Here is a 14,827-nt window from a genome sequence, read left to right as displayed (position 1 = left end):
TATCCCCCTTTTAAAGTCGGCGAATCTTACAATCACTAATGGTGGGAGGATTAATTGGAATTGAGTATCAGAAAAATCTAGCATTTTCTAGTAATGGGAATCAAGCAAATCTCATCATAATTCCTGATTCTTAAAATGATTCTTCCATATTTAATAAGAAAATTAATTATTTGTTTCAGTCAAATATTAAAAATTTTTAAAATTATGATATTAAGAATTAAGTATTAGTTTAAGTTATTGAAAACTTTCATGTTGACAAAGCAGAGAGTATGCAATGCCCCATACATGAGGTGATGTCCGTCATAGCAGACTTTTCTTTCATGTAGTCAGAGTGATGACAGATTGTACTTAGTACTAATTGTCCCCATTTTAGGGAAAATAGGGTAACAGGTTGCCACTGATTGGTATTGGGTCAGCTTGACCAGCAATTTCAAATCAAGGCCAGCAGTTGATAAAAATATTTAAGTGTCAGCAAAATGGTTTAAAATATAAACAAAATTATATTTTAATTGAAAAAGTATTGTATAAAATTATTTTCAATATTTAGTATGTTTACTTATAATGATAAAACACTTGAACAACACCTTAAATGCTTTTTTCAGCAACACTTTTAATTGAAGGGTGTAGATGCAAAAGTCACACACGCCATTTTTTAAGACTTTTGGAAAAATGCAAAAAACTATTTATTGTCGACACACATGATATATTATAACAATTTTTTATGGTATCTTTGTTGGCATAGAAACTACTTGCAGTAAAAAAATTGTTATAATATATCAGGTGTATCAACAATAAATAGTTTTTTGCATTTTTTTGAATATCTTAAAGAGAGAGTGCTTTTGCATCTACATCTTTCAATTTATTAAAACAAACATTTTTGATTCCTTTTCATAGGTCTGTGTCAGGTTAAACCTGACACGGATCTACGAAAAGGGATCAAAAATGTTTGTTTAAATAAATTAAAAGTGTTGTTAAAAAAGCATGTAAGGTATCTTTCAAGCTAAATTAGTTTCAGCCTATATAGAAGTGTTTTTTTTATAATAAAACAACTTTCTCATTATAACTATGAAAGTTTTTGTTGTGATTCACAGATGATGCTGTAGTACATTAAATTTTCAAATGCGATTTGTGCGATTCTAAGTAAATATAATTGTTTACGCTAAGCTTACTGCTGTTTTGACTTTTAAAAATTGATTTTTCAAGACGAGCTAGTTTAGGCATTTATTTCATTCTCTTTTCCTCAAAGAAAGTTCATGCAGTTGTACATCTAGCAAAACTTGATTTAAGTGAATGAATTCAAAATTGGTTAACTTGTGATAATGATGATATTTATTCAGCTCATTGCATCATTTGCCTAACCTCATTTAATGTTAAATACAATGGAATTAAAGTATTTATGAGGCATGCAGATTATGAGAAGCATTAAAAAGAAGAAATGCATCTTCTCATTTACCTTCTGGTCATTACATTGGTCAGTGAAACAGTTTCCGAAGATGGCAATCTCAGATGATATTGTGGCTGTACGCCATATTTTTGTACATATGAATTTTAGATTTAATTAGTTTTAATAATTTTCTCACCTTCTTAACCCTTCTTTCTAATTTCCTTTGTCCATTGTTCTGGCTTCTGGGAACGCGGGCTTCCCACTCCCCACCCACCAGGGGGTCGTGTGGAACAAAGAGTTCGAGTGGAGGACGAGTAAAATCTGGGTCATCGAAGAGTCACTTTTTCTCCGGCCGGACACGAGGAAGCACGGACGAGAACGGCGAGCTCGTGAGACGGAATTCTACGAGGGCCGAATAGAGAGCCGTGAGGTGAGGATCCGGACCGTAGAGTCAAAGACACTGACAAGAAATTATCCTAAAAGGTATTTTTACAACGTTGACGAACCCAGAGATACGCAGAATAAACCACCAGCCGGAATCGGAGTTCAGCGAGAACAAGGGTACCCCACTATCCTATCAATTCTTCTCACTTCCTACTTTTATACTTTTCTATCCTTTTAGGTTTAAGTTAGTTAAGAATCGCGCGGGTTTTATTGTTACAATCGGACAACAAGAGAAGTTGGACTGAGGGAATCCACAAAGAACTTATTTGTATATATTATTAATCGCGAAATTAAATTTGTTTTAATTGAATTCACGTGTCTGTGTATTCCTATCGCGCTTCACACTTTACATTGGCGTCCGCGACAGGATTCCCTCCTCGTCGATCCAATTCTCTGTATAGCTGTACTGATTATCAGTCATCGTTGTAAGGTATATGGAGGACAAAGGTACTCCCAGTATGAGTTTAGTGGCCGAAAGCCACAGTGAGAACCCACCACTCGTGGTTACTGGATTCTTAGGGATGATCCCCACTTTCTCGAATTCGCCTAGCGACACGGTAAATATAAATCAACTATTTAGAACCATTGATAATGTGGCTAAGTTAGCCCAATGGGGGGACGAGGTTAAGGTGGCTGCGTTGCAAGCTAAACTAAAAGGTGAACCATTAAACACTTTCTTTTGTTTATTGGAGCAATCGCCTGCACCAACGTTTAAGGAAATTGAGCAAGATCTAATTAAATGTTTCCAGAAGCACGAAGGGAAAGGAAGGGGCTTACTCGATCAATTACTAAATTTGAGGCAAGGAGGAAAGGAATTAGTCAGTGAGTATATCATTAGGACTAAAACCATAATGTCTAGGGCTATCCGGAGTAACCCAAATATCGTGACATTCAAAGATGAGATTATCAAGGAGAGGTTCATCAGGGGATTAGACATAAGTATCCGAAGTCACGTATGTCGCAGGGAACCTGCTACCTTAGAGAAAGCTTTCGAATGCGCTGAAAGGGAGGAAGAGCTAGAAAAGGAATGTAGTAATCCTAGAGACCTCAAAACGGTCTGTTATAACTCCCAAAGCGAAGTGGGTGCTGAATGTACTAGTCCTGAAGTAAACCCTGACAAGACTCCAAAAGATGAGGATCGGTTAGCCAATTTAGAAAAAGGGTTGAAAACCCTGTTCGAAATAGTTTCCAAGATGGCCGAAAACTCGACCCAGACTACTAAGTCGCCTAATATTAACAGCAGACTTTGTTTCGTTTGCAATAGCCCAAATCACTTGGCTAGGAAATGCCCCAAAAGAAATAGTCAGGATTTAAACTAGTCCGGGAACCTGATCAGGGTCAGTGTCGTGTTCCCATCCTCATCTTTAAACTGACCGAATTTTCATGTTCGGAGAGGGGACTCCCATTAATATGTGGCAGGGTAGTGGGGGTAGAGATTAAATTCTTAATTGACTCAGGTGCGGAAAGGTCTTTAGTTGATATAGCGCTGACTCAAAACGCGAAATTGGCTAAGTCCTTCCAGGTTGCAAGAAGGGGTGAGATCACCCATATCAGAGGTATCAACGGCACAATCTCCACATGTAAGGAAGTCCTAAAGGGATCGATAAGCTACAAGGATGAGATAATACCCGCTTCCCTTTGTTGTATGGAATTCCCGGATAGGCTAGAATACCAAGGGATCTTGGGGATGGATGTCATCAACTCAATCCCGTCATTGATAATTGATGGATGTACATTCATCAGTCGTGAAGCTAGAGTATTGAACCATAGTCCTCGCCCATCGATCATGTATTTCGATTGCTTAAGTAGTACTCTGGTTGGCACCGCCATAACTCCAGGAACTACAAAAACGAATGACGAAAATCAGGTGACTCGCGTCCTCAATAAGTATCCCGGTTTGTTTTCGGAGGGGGTCGAAGATTTGAAAGGCACCGATCTTTTTATGCACAGCCCTGAAATAGACACTAACCGGGTAATCAATACCCGTCAATACCGTATTCCGAATTGCTACCTTGCCGAGTTAAAAAAATTGACTGATGCATATCTTAAGGCAGGCATCATAGAGGAAAGCCATTCGGAATGGAATTCCCCCATCCATATTGTGAGGAAAACCTCGGGTGAAATCAGGATGACTTTGGACTTACGTAGGATTAATGACATAACGAAACCACAGGTGTTCCCGCTAAGTAGGGTGGACGAAATACTCACGACCTTCCATGGTAGCAAATACTTTTCCGTAATAGACCTCAAATCCGGTTACTTCCAGATCCCGCTTGACCCCAAGGTTAGGCATATATTTGCATTCACTACCCCTTGGTCCAAATATCAATTAACGCGTATCCCACAAGGGGGGAAGAACAGCGGTCGGTTCTTTCAATATTGTATGTCACGTCTCCTCGCCCCCTTCATCGGAAACAAATGTTATGTATTTCAGGATGATATCATCCTTTTTTCCCCTTCTCTGGAGGAGCATTTAAAACTTCTTGATCAAGTGATAGGGATCTTACATAAGGCAAATCTGAAGCTCCACCCTACCAAAAGCAAATTTTGTGTTAGAGAAATTAAATATTTAGGTCACATAATTAGTAGTGATGGTATATACCCTGACCCAGGCAACGTCGAAGCAATTAAGGAATGTAGAACCCCGCGTAATGTCAAAGAGGTTCGCAGTTTCCTCGGAATGGTCGGTTTTTTCCGCAATTTCATCCCCAATTTTTCCGAGATGGCGCTGCCCATGACTGAACTAACAAAAAAAGGGAAACATTTTGTTTGGGACAGTAATTGTCAGTCCAAGTTTATGAGGTTCAAGGAAGTTTTATCAAACCCCCCCCTTTTGGCACACCCAGATTTCTCTTCTCCGTTTGTGCTATATACCGATGCCTCTGATAGTTGGCTAGGTGCCGTTTTGGGACAGCAACGGGATGAAGGCGTGGTCCCACTCGGATATTATAGCAGGAAGTTTAGGGGACCGGAATTGAGGTATTCAACGATCGAGAAGGAGTGCCTTGCGATTATTCTCTCTCTCCGGCACTTCAAATCGATAGTTCTAGGTCACGAAGTTTCTGTATATTCGGATCATAAGCCCTTATCTTACTTGAGGAGTATGAATAATCACAACGACAGATTAATGAGATGGGCCTTAGAATTGACGAATTACGATGTTACGATAGCTCATGTTAGGGGTAAACACAATCCGGTGGCCGACCTTTTGTCACGCCCGATATGTTGCGGAGAGAGACCTAACTTGGTCAACCAGTGTTTAGATGTGCATAGTCCCAGTTTCCACCATAGAGTAGTGGAATCACAAATGGAAGACGATTTTTTAAAAAAAATGAAACTAGGTCTTGCGAAGGCTCAAAGGAACATGCATCAGGGTCTTGCCGGAAAGGGTGTCCAGCCAGAATTCCAGTTGGAAGGAGGTGTGTTGGTCCACATTAAACCGGGAAGATATGGACTATATAACTGGAAGCGGATATGTGTAGGTCAGAAAATGGGTGAAGAGGTTGTTAGAGCGTTCCATGAGTCGGGCCTTGGGGGGCACTTGGGCATAGAGAAGACTTGTAATACCGTTGACAGGCATTACTACATACGGGGTCTACAATCGGTAGTCCGATCGGTAGTGAGGGTGTGTAGGACATGTCAGAGGTTTAATTTACACAAGGGAAAGGAGCCGTTCCAAGAAACAGAGTTAGCTGGCTTCCCTTTTCAGAAGGTAGCTATAGATATAGTCGGCCCACTCATGGTTACTCCCAGCGGAAATCGGTACATTCTATCTATCATTGACGTTTTCACCAGGTATTCTGAAGCAATTCCTATTAAGGACCAGACTGCAAAGAACGTAGCAGACGCCATATTCCAGCATGTGATATGCCGTTACGGTTGCCCCGAAATTATTATCTCAGACCGGGGGGCTAATTTCACTTCTTCCACGTTTCAGGAATTATGTGGCATACTCCGTATCAAACATAAAATCACTACTGCTTACCGTCCGTGTGCGAACTCGGTTTGTGAGCGGTTTAATAAGTCTATATGTAGTATTATAGCTCGGATCTCCAGAGGAAGTAATGGGAAGTGGGATGAGCATCTTGCTCAGGCAGTGTTTGCTTATAATAACGCCACTCATGCATCCACCGGCGAATCCCCTGCCTTCCTTCTCTTCGGTTTTGACCCCAGGTTACCTCAGGTCTTTCCGACGGGCGTGCCGGCCCACCATAATTTGCATGATTATCGGAGGGAGCTGTTAGAAAAATTGAACACTGTTCGTAACTTGGCTTATTCACGGAGCAGGCAAAACAACTTAAAGAATAGGGAGCGGTGCAATATAAAAAGGAAAGGGCGTGGCTTTAGTGTTGGTGAGAGAGTGTGGCTGTTACGCAAGCACCAGGGTAGGAAGTTCGGAAAATTTTCCCCTAAGTATTCGGGTCCTTTCCGTATTACGAGAATTTTAGGTCCAGTAACCGCAGAGTTGGGTGGTAGTGATGGAAAGAAAAATTGTATTGTGCATTTCGATCGTTTGAAACCATATTATTCATATGCTGTATATAAAGGTCGAAACCATTACCGACCCAACAACAATGATTCCCCGGATATGTCTGATGATGATGGAGGTGATGAGATTGCATTACAGTACAGGAGACAGCCGATGATACCTATCAGGCGGCAAGAAGACGATGCATCACCAGAGAATCCCCTTGAATCGGATGACGAGCATCAAGCTGTTCCCGCAAGCGAGGGTCGATACCACCTTCGGAAAAGGAGAGTAGATTACTACAAACTCCATCATGGACTTTGAGCCTTTCCGATGGGGCGTATGTGGCTGTACGCCATATTTTTGTACATATGAATTTTAGATTTAATTAGTTTTAATAATTTTCTCTCCTTCTTAACCCTTCTTTCTAATTTCCTTTGTCCATTGTTCTGGCTTCTGGGAACGCGGGCTTCCCACTCCCCACCCACCAGGGGGTCGTGTGGAACAAAGAGTTCGAGTGGAGGACGAGTAAAATCTGGGTCATCGAAGAGTCACTTTTTCTCCGGCCGGACACGAGGAAGCACGGACGAGAACGGCGAGCTCGTGAGACGGAATTCTACGAGGGCCGAATAGAGAGCCGTGAGGTGAGGATCCGGACCGTAGAGTCAAAGACACTGACAAGAAATTATCCTAAAAGGTATTTTTACAACGTTGACGAACCCAGAGATACGCAGAATAAACCACCAGCCGGAATCGGAGTTCAGCGAGAACAAGGGTACCCCACTATCCTATCAATTCTTCTCACTTCCTACTTTTATACTTTTCTATCCTTTTAGGTTTAAGTTAGTTAAGAATCGCGCGGGTTTTATTGTTACAATCGGACAACAAGAGAAGTTGGACTGAGGGAATCCACAAAGAACTTATTTGTATATATTATTAATCGCGAAATTAAATTTGTTTTAATTGAATTCACGTGTCTGTGTATTCCTATCGCGCTTCACACTTTACAATATGATGTGATAGTTCTTTGAGTAATATGAAATTAGCTGTAATTTCTTTGAGGTAGTGTTGCAATGTTAACTTTATCTAAAATAAGATTACAAATTTATTTTGTAGTACACAATAAAAGCATGCATATTCCCATATAAATGGAGAATTTTCAAGTTATTACAAAAGATTGATTCTGATTTTCCATTCTTAAGTTTGATGTTTATTAATTAATGTATATACCTTGATCATAATGCAAATCATTAATTTTTCTAAAGTAAAATAAACTTTTGTGATTAGCCGACTAGGGGAGTCATTAATTCCTTGTCAGGATGGTTAAGGGATTTGCCATATATGGGGGGTAGCGGTAGAGGCATCTTTACAAGAAAACCTGTTTATTTGAACTTAAGAATTCATTTACATTATTTTCTAGATCAGTCCTGTTAAATGATCACAATCATTATAAAGTTCTTTACAGTGAACATTCATTACTTGGAGTAAGGTGTGGTGACAGTGACGGCAGATGGGGGATAGGTATCCAGTGATAACCTTCTCTATGGAGTGGCGGCTCTGATGCAGTGGCGAGGTGATGTTCAGTGAGAGAGGGGTTCCAATACCAGTTGCACACCATTGCGGCACCTAAAAGGATGGAACAATGATAATTTTGTTCCTGGTGCAGGGTGACACAAATTTGTCATGGGACACAATTGAGAAAAACTGCATGAAAACTGCACATGTGTGTGGCAATTGGTGCATGCAGTGTGTTGAGCTGAGTGCCGACTCATGCATTATACTGTCTGCTCCGTACTGTCCTGTGTGGTGCAGTGCTACCTGTAGCTTTCAATACTCTCCTGTGCTCTCTGGTGTTCTCTGTGTTCTCTTCTCTGCTCTGTTTTTTAAGACTGGAGATACATCAATCTTTGTGTCTCGATTGCCTATTCCAATTGGTAACTTTCTTTCATCTTCACTCTCCAAGTGGTCACTCACTTGTTACCAAGCATAACAAGATTCCAACTTGAATTGCAGGAGAGGTCAAACTTGAAGTAGAATTTGATCTCCCAATCGGAGATGGTTGGTCTTAGGTCTTCACTTTTTCTATAATTTATGACTTCACGTTATATCTGTCAAATAAACAAAATTGTGTCTAGTTGCTAACGTTTTTCCCTTTTTTCTCCAATTCTAATAAATTTTTACAAATTTGGTGGCAGTTTGGGCCTGTCCAGAACCTCACACTTCAGAAAGTATTCAAAAGAATCAGAACTGGGAGTTTTTGGCAGAATTGGAATTGGTAGAAATTTTGGTATCATTCGATCACTAGTAATCACACAGGAACACAATTGGGATAGATATACAGGCTTTATTGATTGTAAAGGAAATGCATTTTAGACTGTGTGTCCCTCATCAGTCTTTTTTTATTTAACATCATCTGGTTAAAAACAATACAAATTTTAAGATTACAGTTATAAATATACCTAAAATTATAATGAGCACAATATTACCTGAATAACAGAAGTTATATGTGTCATAGTTACAACTGGATTCTAATAACTGTAAGGTAACTAAGTAAATTGTAAATTAAGTAAACAGTAAAACACTATTTATTACAGAATTAAAAAAATGAATTATTTGATATATTTTGTAAAAAAATAATAATTTCCTATCAGATCCAGAAGAATACTGGAAGGGAAATTCAAAAGAATTTAATCTACAAGCAATAAATTTTTTGAAACCTCAATTAGAAAAATTTGGTTCTGGACTTGTTATTCATCCGAACTCAGATGTTTATTCATTTTGTGCAGAAAATCCTTTTCAGCTTCAAAAATTTCAGATGCTTGTAAGTTTTATATATTTTTAAAAATATTATTGAAGTACTTTTCAAATTATCTATATATATAATCGAGACGAGTTGATAATAATAATAATAATAATCAGCGCAGAGCCCAAACGGTTAGGAGTTGAAAGTTGAAATTTGGTACACAGTTAGGGTACATCACGAAAACGCACACTAAGAAGGGATTTTTCGAAATTCTCCACGGGGGAGAGGGACAGGATTAAGTCTTAACACTTCCATCAACAATGGAAGTGTTAAGTAACAATGGAAGTGTGAAGCAACAATGGAAGTATGAAGTAATAATGGAAGTGTCAACAATGGAAGTGTTACGTAACAATGGAAATGTTAAGAGCCCAAACGGTTAAGAGTAGAAAGTTGAAATTTTGTACATAGTTACGGTACGTCACAAAAACGCACATTAAGAAGGGATTTTTCGAAATTTCTCCCCACGGGGAGAGGGACAGGATTAAGGCTTAACACTTCCATCAACAATGGAAGTGTTAAGTATCAATAGAAGTGTTAAGTAACAATGGAAAACAAGAGAAGGCGACGTGCAAGATTTACGGGCACTGGAGGAAAAAAAAAAAAGTAATATGTTAGAACATATTCGATTTTCAAATTTCAACAGATTAATTCGGTTTTTCTCGACTTTTCTTCTTTAGAACATTCGATGAAAATCGAACGATATAATGAGAACACGTCGTGAAAATCGAACAATATTACAATATTCGATTTTCAAATTTGACCTTTTATTAAAAATATTTAGTTTGTTGATGAAATTACTCTTTTTCTTCTGTGACTATAACGTAATAATCTTAATCTTCGCTATCATTACTTTTGCCCGAGCAACGCTGGGCCTATCTGCTAGTATTTTAATAATATATTAAATAATTATATTAATATTTTACATATCTTTAAATAGATATCAAATAGACTCATTGCCATAAAAATTAGCACACCAAGAAGGAGTTGTCATATCACTGTGAAACTTGGCATGCAGATAAGTCTCAAGCAAGTATAGAAAGGATTAGAGTTATAATGTGATGGCTCATTGTGTGATGCCAGTAGAAGACATTAAAGAGTGTCCCCCTTGGCCTATAAAAAGCATCCTGTCTCTAGTGATACAGCATCCCTCCTTGCAGAGGGATGCTGTATCACTAGAGATGCCTTTACATTACAATTGAAGACTATAAGCACAACTAATCAAGTTTGAGAGGGGAAGGATCATTGGGTTGAGAGCAGCCAGATGGTTATTTTTTTGAATAGCCCACCACCCAGGCCATTCTGATAACACTGTAAGGAGGTGTTGGGACCAGTCCTCATATCACTGCTCTGCCATATGGCACTACAGAGTGCAAAGAGACTGTATTTTAATCATAGGAAGGTCGGTCACACAGTGGCCACTGAGGTGTCGTGGATGTGTGAAGTCAGATCTGGGCTAAATGCTCTCTCTCTGGTTCTGGCTTTGGCAGTAAAACCCAATGGGACCATCCTTCTTTACCTTCCTTGCTTCCAGATCCAACCCTTATGCGTTCAAGATCTGCATTTAGAGTACTCTACCATAGAGAGGCCAGCTCTTATTAACAGTCAGCGGGGTCCCCTCTCCTAGAAAAGAGAGCCTTGCCCAGTGTGTCCACTGAGCTTATAGGTCAAAGAGACCTATGACTTTTTCCATCAATTCCTTAAGTTTCAAAAAGTTTCCTTTACTTACGGCAAGCATTCTAAATACTTGTTCGGAAGGCTTCGACCAATCAACCCAGTCAGTCCCTCGGCGGAAGTCCTCAGTGAGAGGACAGTCAAGTACATGGTATTTCGTGTCGCTGTGAAAGCACCCACAGAAGCAGTAACCATCTCCTTGCCTGAACTTGGACTTGAAATTCGGAAACTTATGTCTGGTCAGTATTTGCATTATATGCCAATGACAACTTACTGGAGTTTGGCCAACTTCAGGCATGAAGGCATAGGTTGACCTACCTTCTGTATTTTGAGTCCAGCATTCTTGCCAGTGTGTCATTGATCATTGCAGTACAATACAATATATATTACAATATATTTTATTAGAGTGTACATTGTACGATACCAGCGCCGCAGCGCATAGCTGGTTGAGTGGACAAGAAATTACATTGAATTAAGTATTTACAAGATAGAAGCAATATATCAGTCAGTATATTATTGAAGTTTAGGTAATGAAACACGACAATGCGTACTAGATGCAGTGATTAAATATGGTGAAAATTATCAATACATTAAAAGTGTAGAGACAACATTAAGACATAGCATACAATGTCGTATATACAAGTGAGACATGATGCGCATGACTAACAATAATAATATAACCCTGTTGATCTTAGAAAGACATGCATAGAAGATAACGAGAGCCTGTAGGTGCCGAGTTAACATCTCAGCCTGGGGACCTTGCTGAGCCTATAATAGGTGTTGACCAGTTCCTTAAAAAATTTATAGTTATGGTCCTTCAGGAGGTGCCTGTGCCCCCTCTGCCAGACATTCCCATGCTCCTCAACAGAGGTTCGAAGGTAGTGCCTCTCCTTCTGAAGGCTAATGCAATCAAAAACATAATGATCAATACTGTCTGGAACATTACAGAAATCACATAAATTAGTTTGAGAGAGGTTGAGGCGATGGAGGTAGGAATAGAAGCACCCATGTCCAGTCAGGAACTGGGTAAAGAAGTGGTCAACGTGAATCCATTCGCTACAGAGGTATTCATCAATAACTGAGATGAATTTAAAAGTAATGTGGCTGTGGTCGTTTTCCCAAATGTTTGCCACCTGTCGATGGTATCCTGTTTGAGTTTGTTCTTTATATATTTAATTGGGATTTTATTATAAATAGGATGTGAGTTTGTGTTTTGGGCTGCCAATTTGGCAAGCGTATCAGCCTTTTCATTGCCCACTGTGCCAACATGTGCCTTTGTCCAGTTAAAATAATGTGTGTTAGAAGAGCCCATGACCTCTTGTGGGATGTTGTGAGCAATAGGGTGGTAAGTAGGCTTCTGTAAGATAAGCAGGGCTGAGGAGCGATCTGTATAGATGGAAATACGCTTCTCACTGTACCTGCTGTTGCACCACTGCAGCACCATAAAGATAGCAAACAGCTCTGCCTGAAAGGCAGTGCAACAGGGGTGGAGCCTATAGCTGTCCGAATGGATCTCATCTCTGGTGTAGTAGACCACGAAGCTGCTGCCGACACCCGAATCCTGTCTGGAGCCATCAGTGAACATGCTTAAGTCTGTGCGTTCAACCCTGTTGATCTTGATTCTTGGTAATTGATATGGGCTGATGGAGTCCCTATAACATATTAATTTCTCAATGTTGGCTATGTGGATACTGTCATCAGCTATGGACATACTGCTCCCCCTCAGAGCGCTCCAGGTTTTTGCATAGTTTTCGATTACAAGGTGTATAGGGGGTTTCTTCATGATAATCTGTAAGCTAGAGGTGGGGCAGGTTCTACACCCTTTAGCAATATACAGAAGTGCCCTCCTTTGCAAAGACAAGAGCTTCCTTTTGATGTGGGATTTGCTGGTTGCAGCAGCCCACGCACTGCAGGCGTAAGTAATGACAGGAATGTATACCATGTCATAAATGATGGCCATAGCCTTAGAGTCCAGTCCCAAAGTATTTTTAGCAAATCGAGCCAAACTCTGAAAAATTTTGCCAGTGGTGTTAGTGATATGTTCAATATGGTCAGTCCAGAGAAGTTTGTGATCTAATATAATGCCAAGATATTTGAGGGTCTTGGTTATCTTGATGGTGCTGTTATTCATTTTAATTGTAGGCACCCTCTTGTAAAGGTGCTTTTGCCTGGGCTTAGTAAAGATGATTCCCTGTGTTTTACTAGCGTTAAAGAACAGCTTATGCCTTTTTCCCCATTGTTCAATGTTCTGAAGGATGCTATTGTCCTTTGTCTCCAGCTCTGCTCTGGAATTGGCTCTAATAAGGATGAGCACATCATCTGCATAAGCAGCGGTGTAGTCTTGCCTAAAGTCCTGATTTAGGAAGCCATCAAAAAGCACATTCCACAGAAGAGGGCCACAAGTGCACCCTCTTCTGCTGAGGGCACCCTCTGGTAATGGAGTGCTCAAACTGGTTATTTCCAGATTGAATTACTGCCTTATGGTTAGAGAGATAGTCTCTAAAAATGTTGTAGATGTTTACGGGACAATTGAAAGTATGAAGTTGGTGGAGCACTAATGGCCACCAGGCAGAGTCGAAGACCTTGCTGATGTCCAAGCTAATGCCCATTACATACCTGCTATTTTGTAGATGTGAAGAAATATTGTTGATGACATTATTAATTGCAGCTGTGGTGGACCTCTGCTTCCTAAAACCGTATTGATTATTGCTTAGCTTATTTATTATTTACTTCCAGGTACCAGTTCAGTCTCTCAGCCAGGAGTTTTTCTAATACCTTCCCCAACACAGGGAGAAGCGAGATTGGCTTCACACTACCATCCTTTTTAGGTATTGTTACCAACTTGGCAATTTTCCAACATTCTGGGAAAGTGCCATGTCTGAGACAGTTATTATAGATATCACTAAGCATATCAGGATGTCTTGCCCAGATAGAGTGGATGATGTGAAGCTTCGGAAATGGGTCTAGACTTTGTGCAAAAAGGGGAAAAGAAATTTTTTTCTCATTGTTTTGGAATAGAAGCCAATAATAATAATAATTATTATAATAAATTTATGTTGAAAAAAACCCATCAACAAGAAAAAAGGGGAAAACGAAAAATGAATGTTTTATGTCCATAAAAGGGCATGTCTGTAGAGATTTCCAAGAAAGTCAGACTTCTCAGGTTAAAACAATAGATGAATTTGAGTACTTAGATCGAACATCTTCGGTAGGAATCGAATTGTCAGACGATGTTGACTCATCCGACGACCGGGGTTCCGATCTCGTTACAATGCGTAACGAGGGGGGGGACCAATTAGAGAGCAGAGGCAAGTCGACATTGACCTATCGGAATGTTTGATCTGGGACTCAAAGGAAAGTTATAAAACCCGAAGAAAAAGAGGAGAGGACGTTCTCGGTCATTAGTTCTCTCAGTACTTGGCTCGTCCTATCTTGGACGTGTGTACTTCCGTAAAATTAGGAGGAACTTTTCGGACATTGTGGAAACAACCCCTCTGTTGTGTCGCCTAGTGCCATCCAGATTCCTCGGAGAAAAATCACCTGAAGTCGTGCCCAACGCCTCGGGGTCTACGATCATTTCACCGTCCACGCCGAACTGTAGGAAAAGAAATCCCGAACATTCGAACTTTATTTGGACTTAATTCTCGTGCTTTGTGCTGTGTTACCCCTTTGTTCGAGGAAATATTGTAAGAAATTTTTATTTTATTAAACGGTTTTGAGATGGAAAACCTGTCTCAGTGAAATTCTCCCACTCCCACACGGCAGTGTTTACTGCTCGATCGTCGTGACATCTTTTCACCCAATCGGCAAACCTCACAACGATGTCTGCTGTGATATCATCAATCCCTGGGGCCTTATTCCTGCTGAGCTGATTAATGGTGTTATTAATCTTGGTGTAAGAAAAGGGTGGGTCCTCACTGGCTGTGTAAGGAGTGTCTTGCTCAGCCCTAACGTTTTTATGCCAATCATTGTCTTCTGATTCTGCATCCTCAACACAGAGCTGGTGAAACTGAGCACTAATGGTAGTGCTGAGATCTTGTGTAAAGGCATCACCAGT

The 14,827-nt window shown here is 40.1% G+C and overlaps 1 protein-coding gene across 4 annotated transcripts in view; it reads left to right on the top strand.

Annotated features, from left to right (window-relative positions):
- The window catches only part of LOC136974310 (cilia- and flagella-associated protein 43-like), a 124,541-nt gene that overhangs the window by 64,670 nt on the left and 45,044 nt on the right, over positions 1–14,827 (top strand). For all 4 annotated transcript variants that reach the window (XM_067269154.1, XM_067269156.1, XM_067269155.1 and 1 more), the window contains one exon: positions 8,948–9,117. In XM_067269154.1, the coding sequence (XP_067125255.1) occupies positions 8,948–9,117 (170 nt within the window). The remainder of the gene's footprint in view (positions 1–8,947; positions 9,118–14,827) is intronic.

This window comes from Centruroides vittatus, unplaced genomic scaffold (genome assembly GCF_030686945.1).
Source record: "Centruroides vittatus isolate TY-2023 unplaced genomic scaffold, ASM3068694v2 contig_347, whole genome shotgun sequence".
Taxonomy (NCBI): domain Eukaryota; kingdom Metazoa; phylum Arthropoda; class Arachnida; order Scorpiones; family Buthidae; genus Centruroides; species Centruroides vittatus.
The sequence above is the reverse complement of the archived record's forward strand: the minus strand, read 5'-3'. Positions and strand labels throughout refer to the sequence as shown.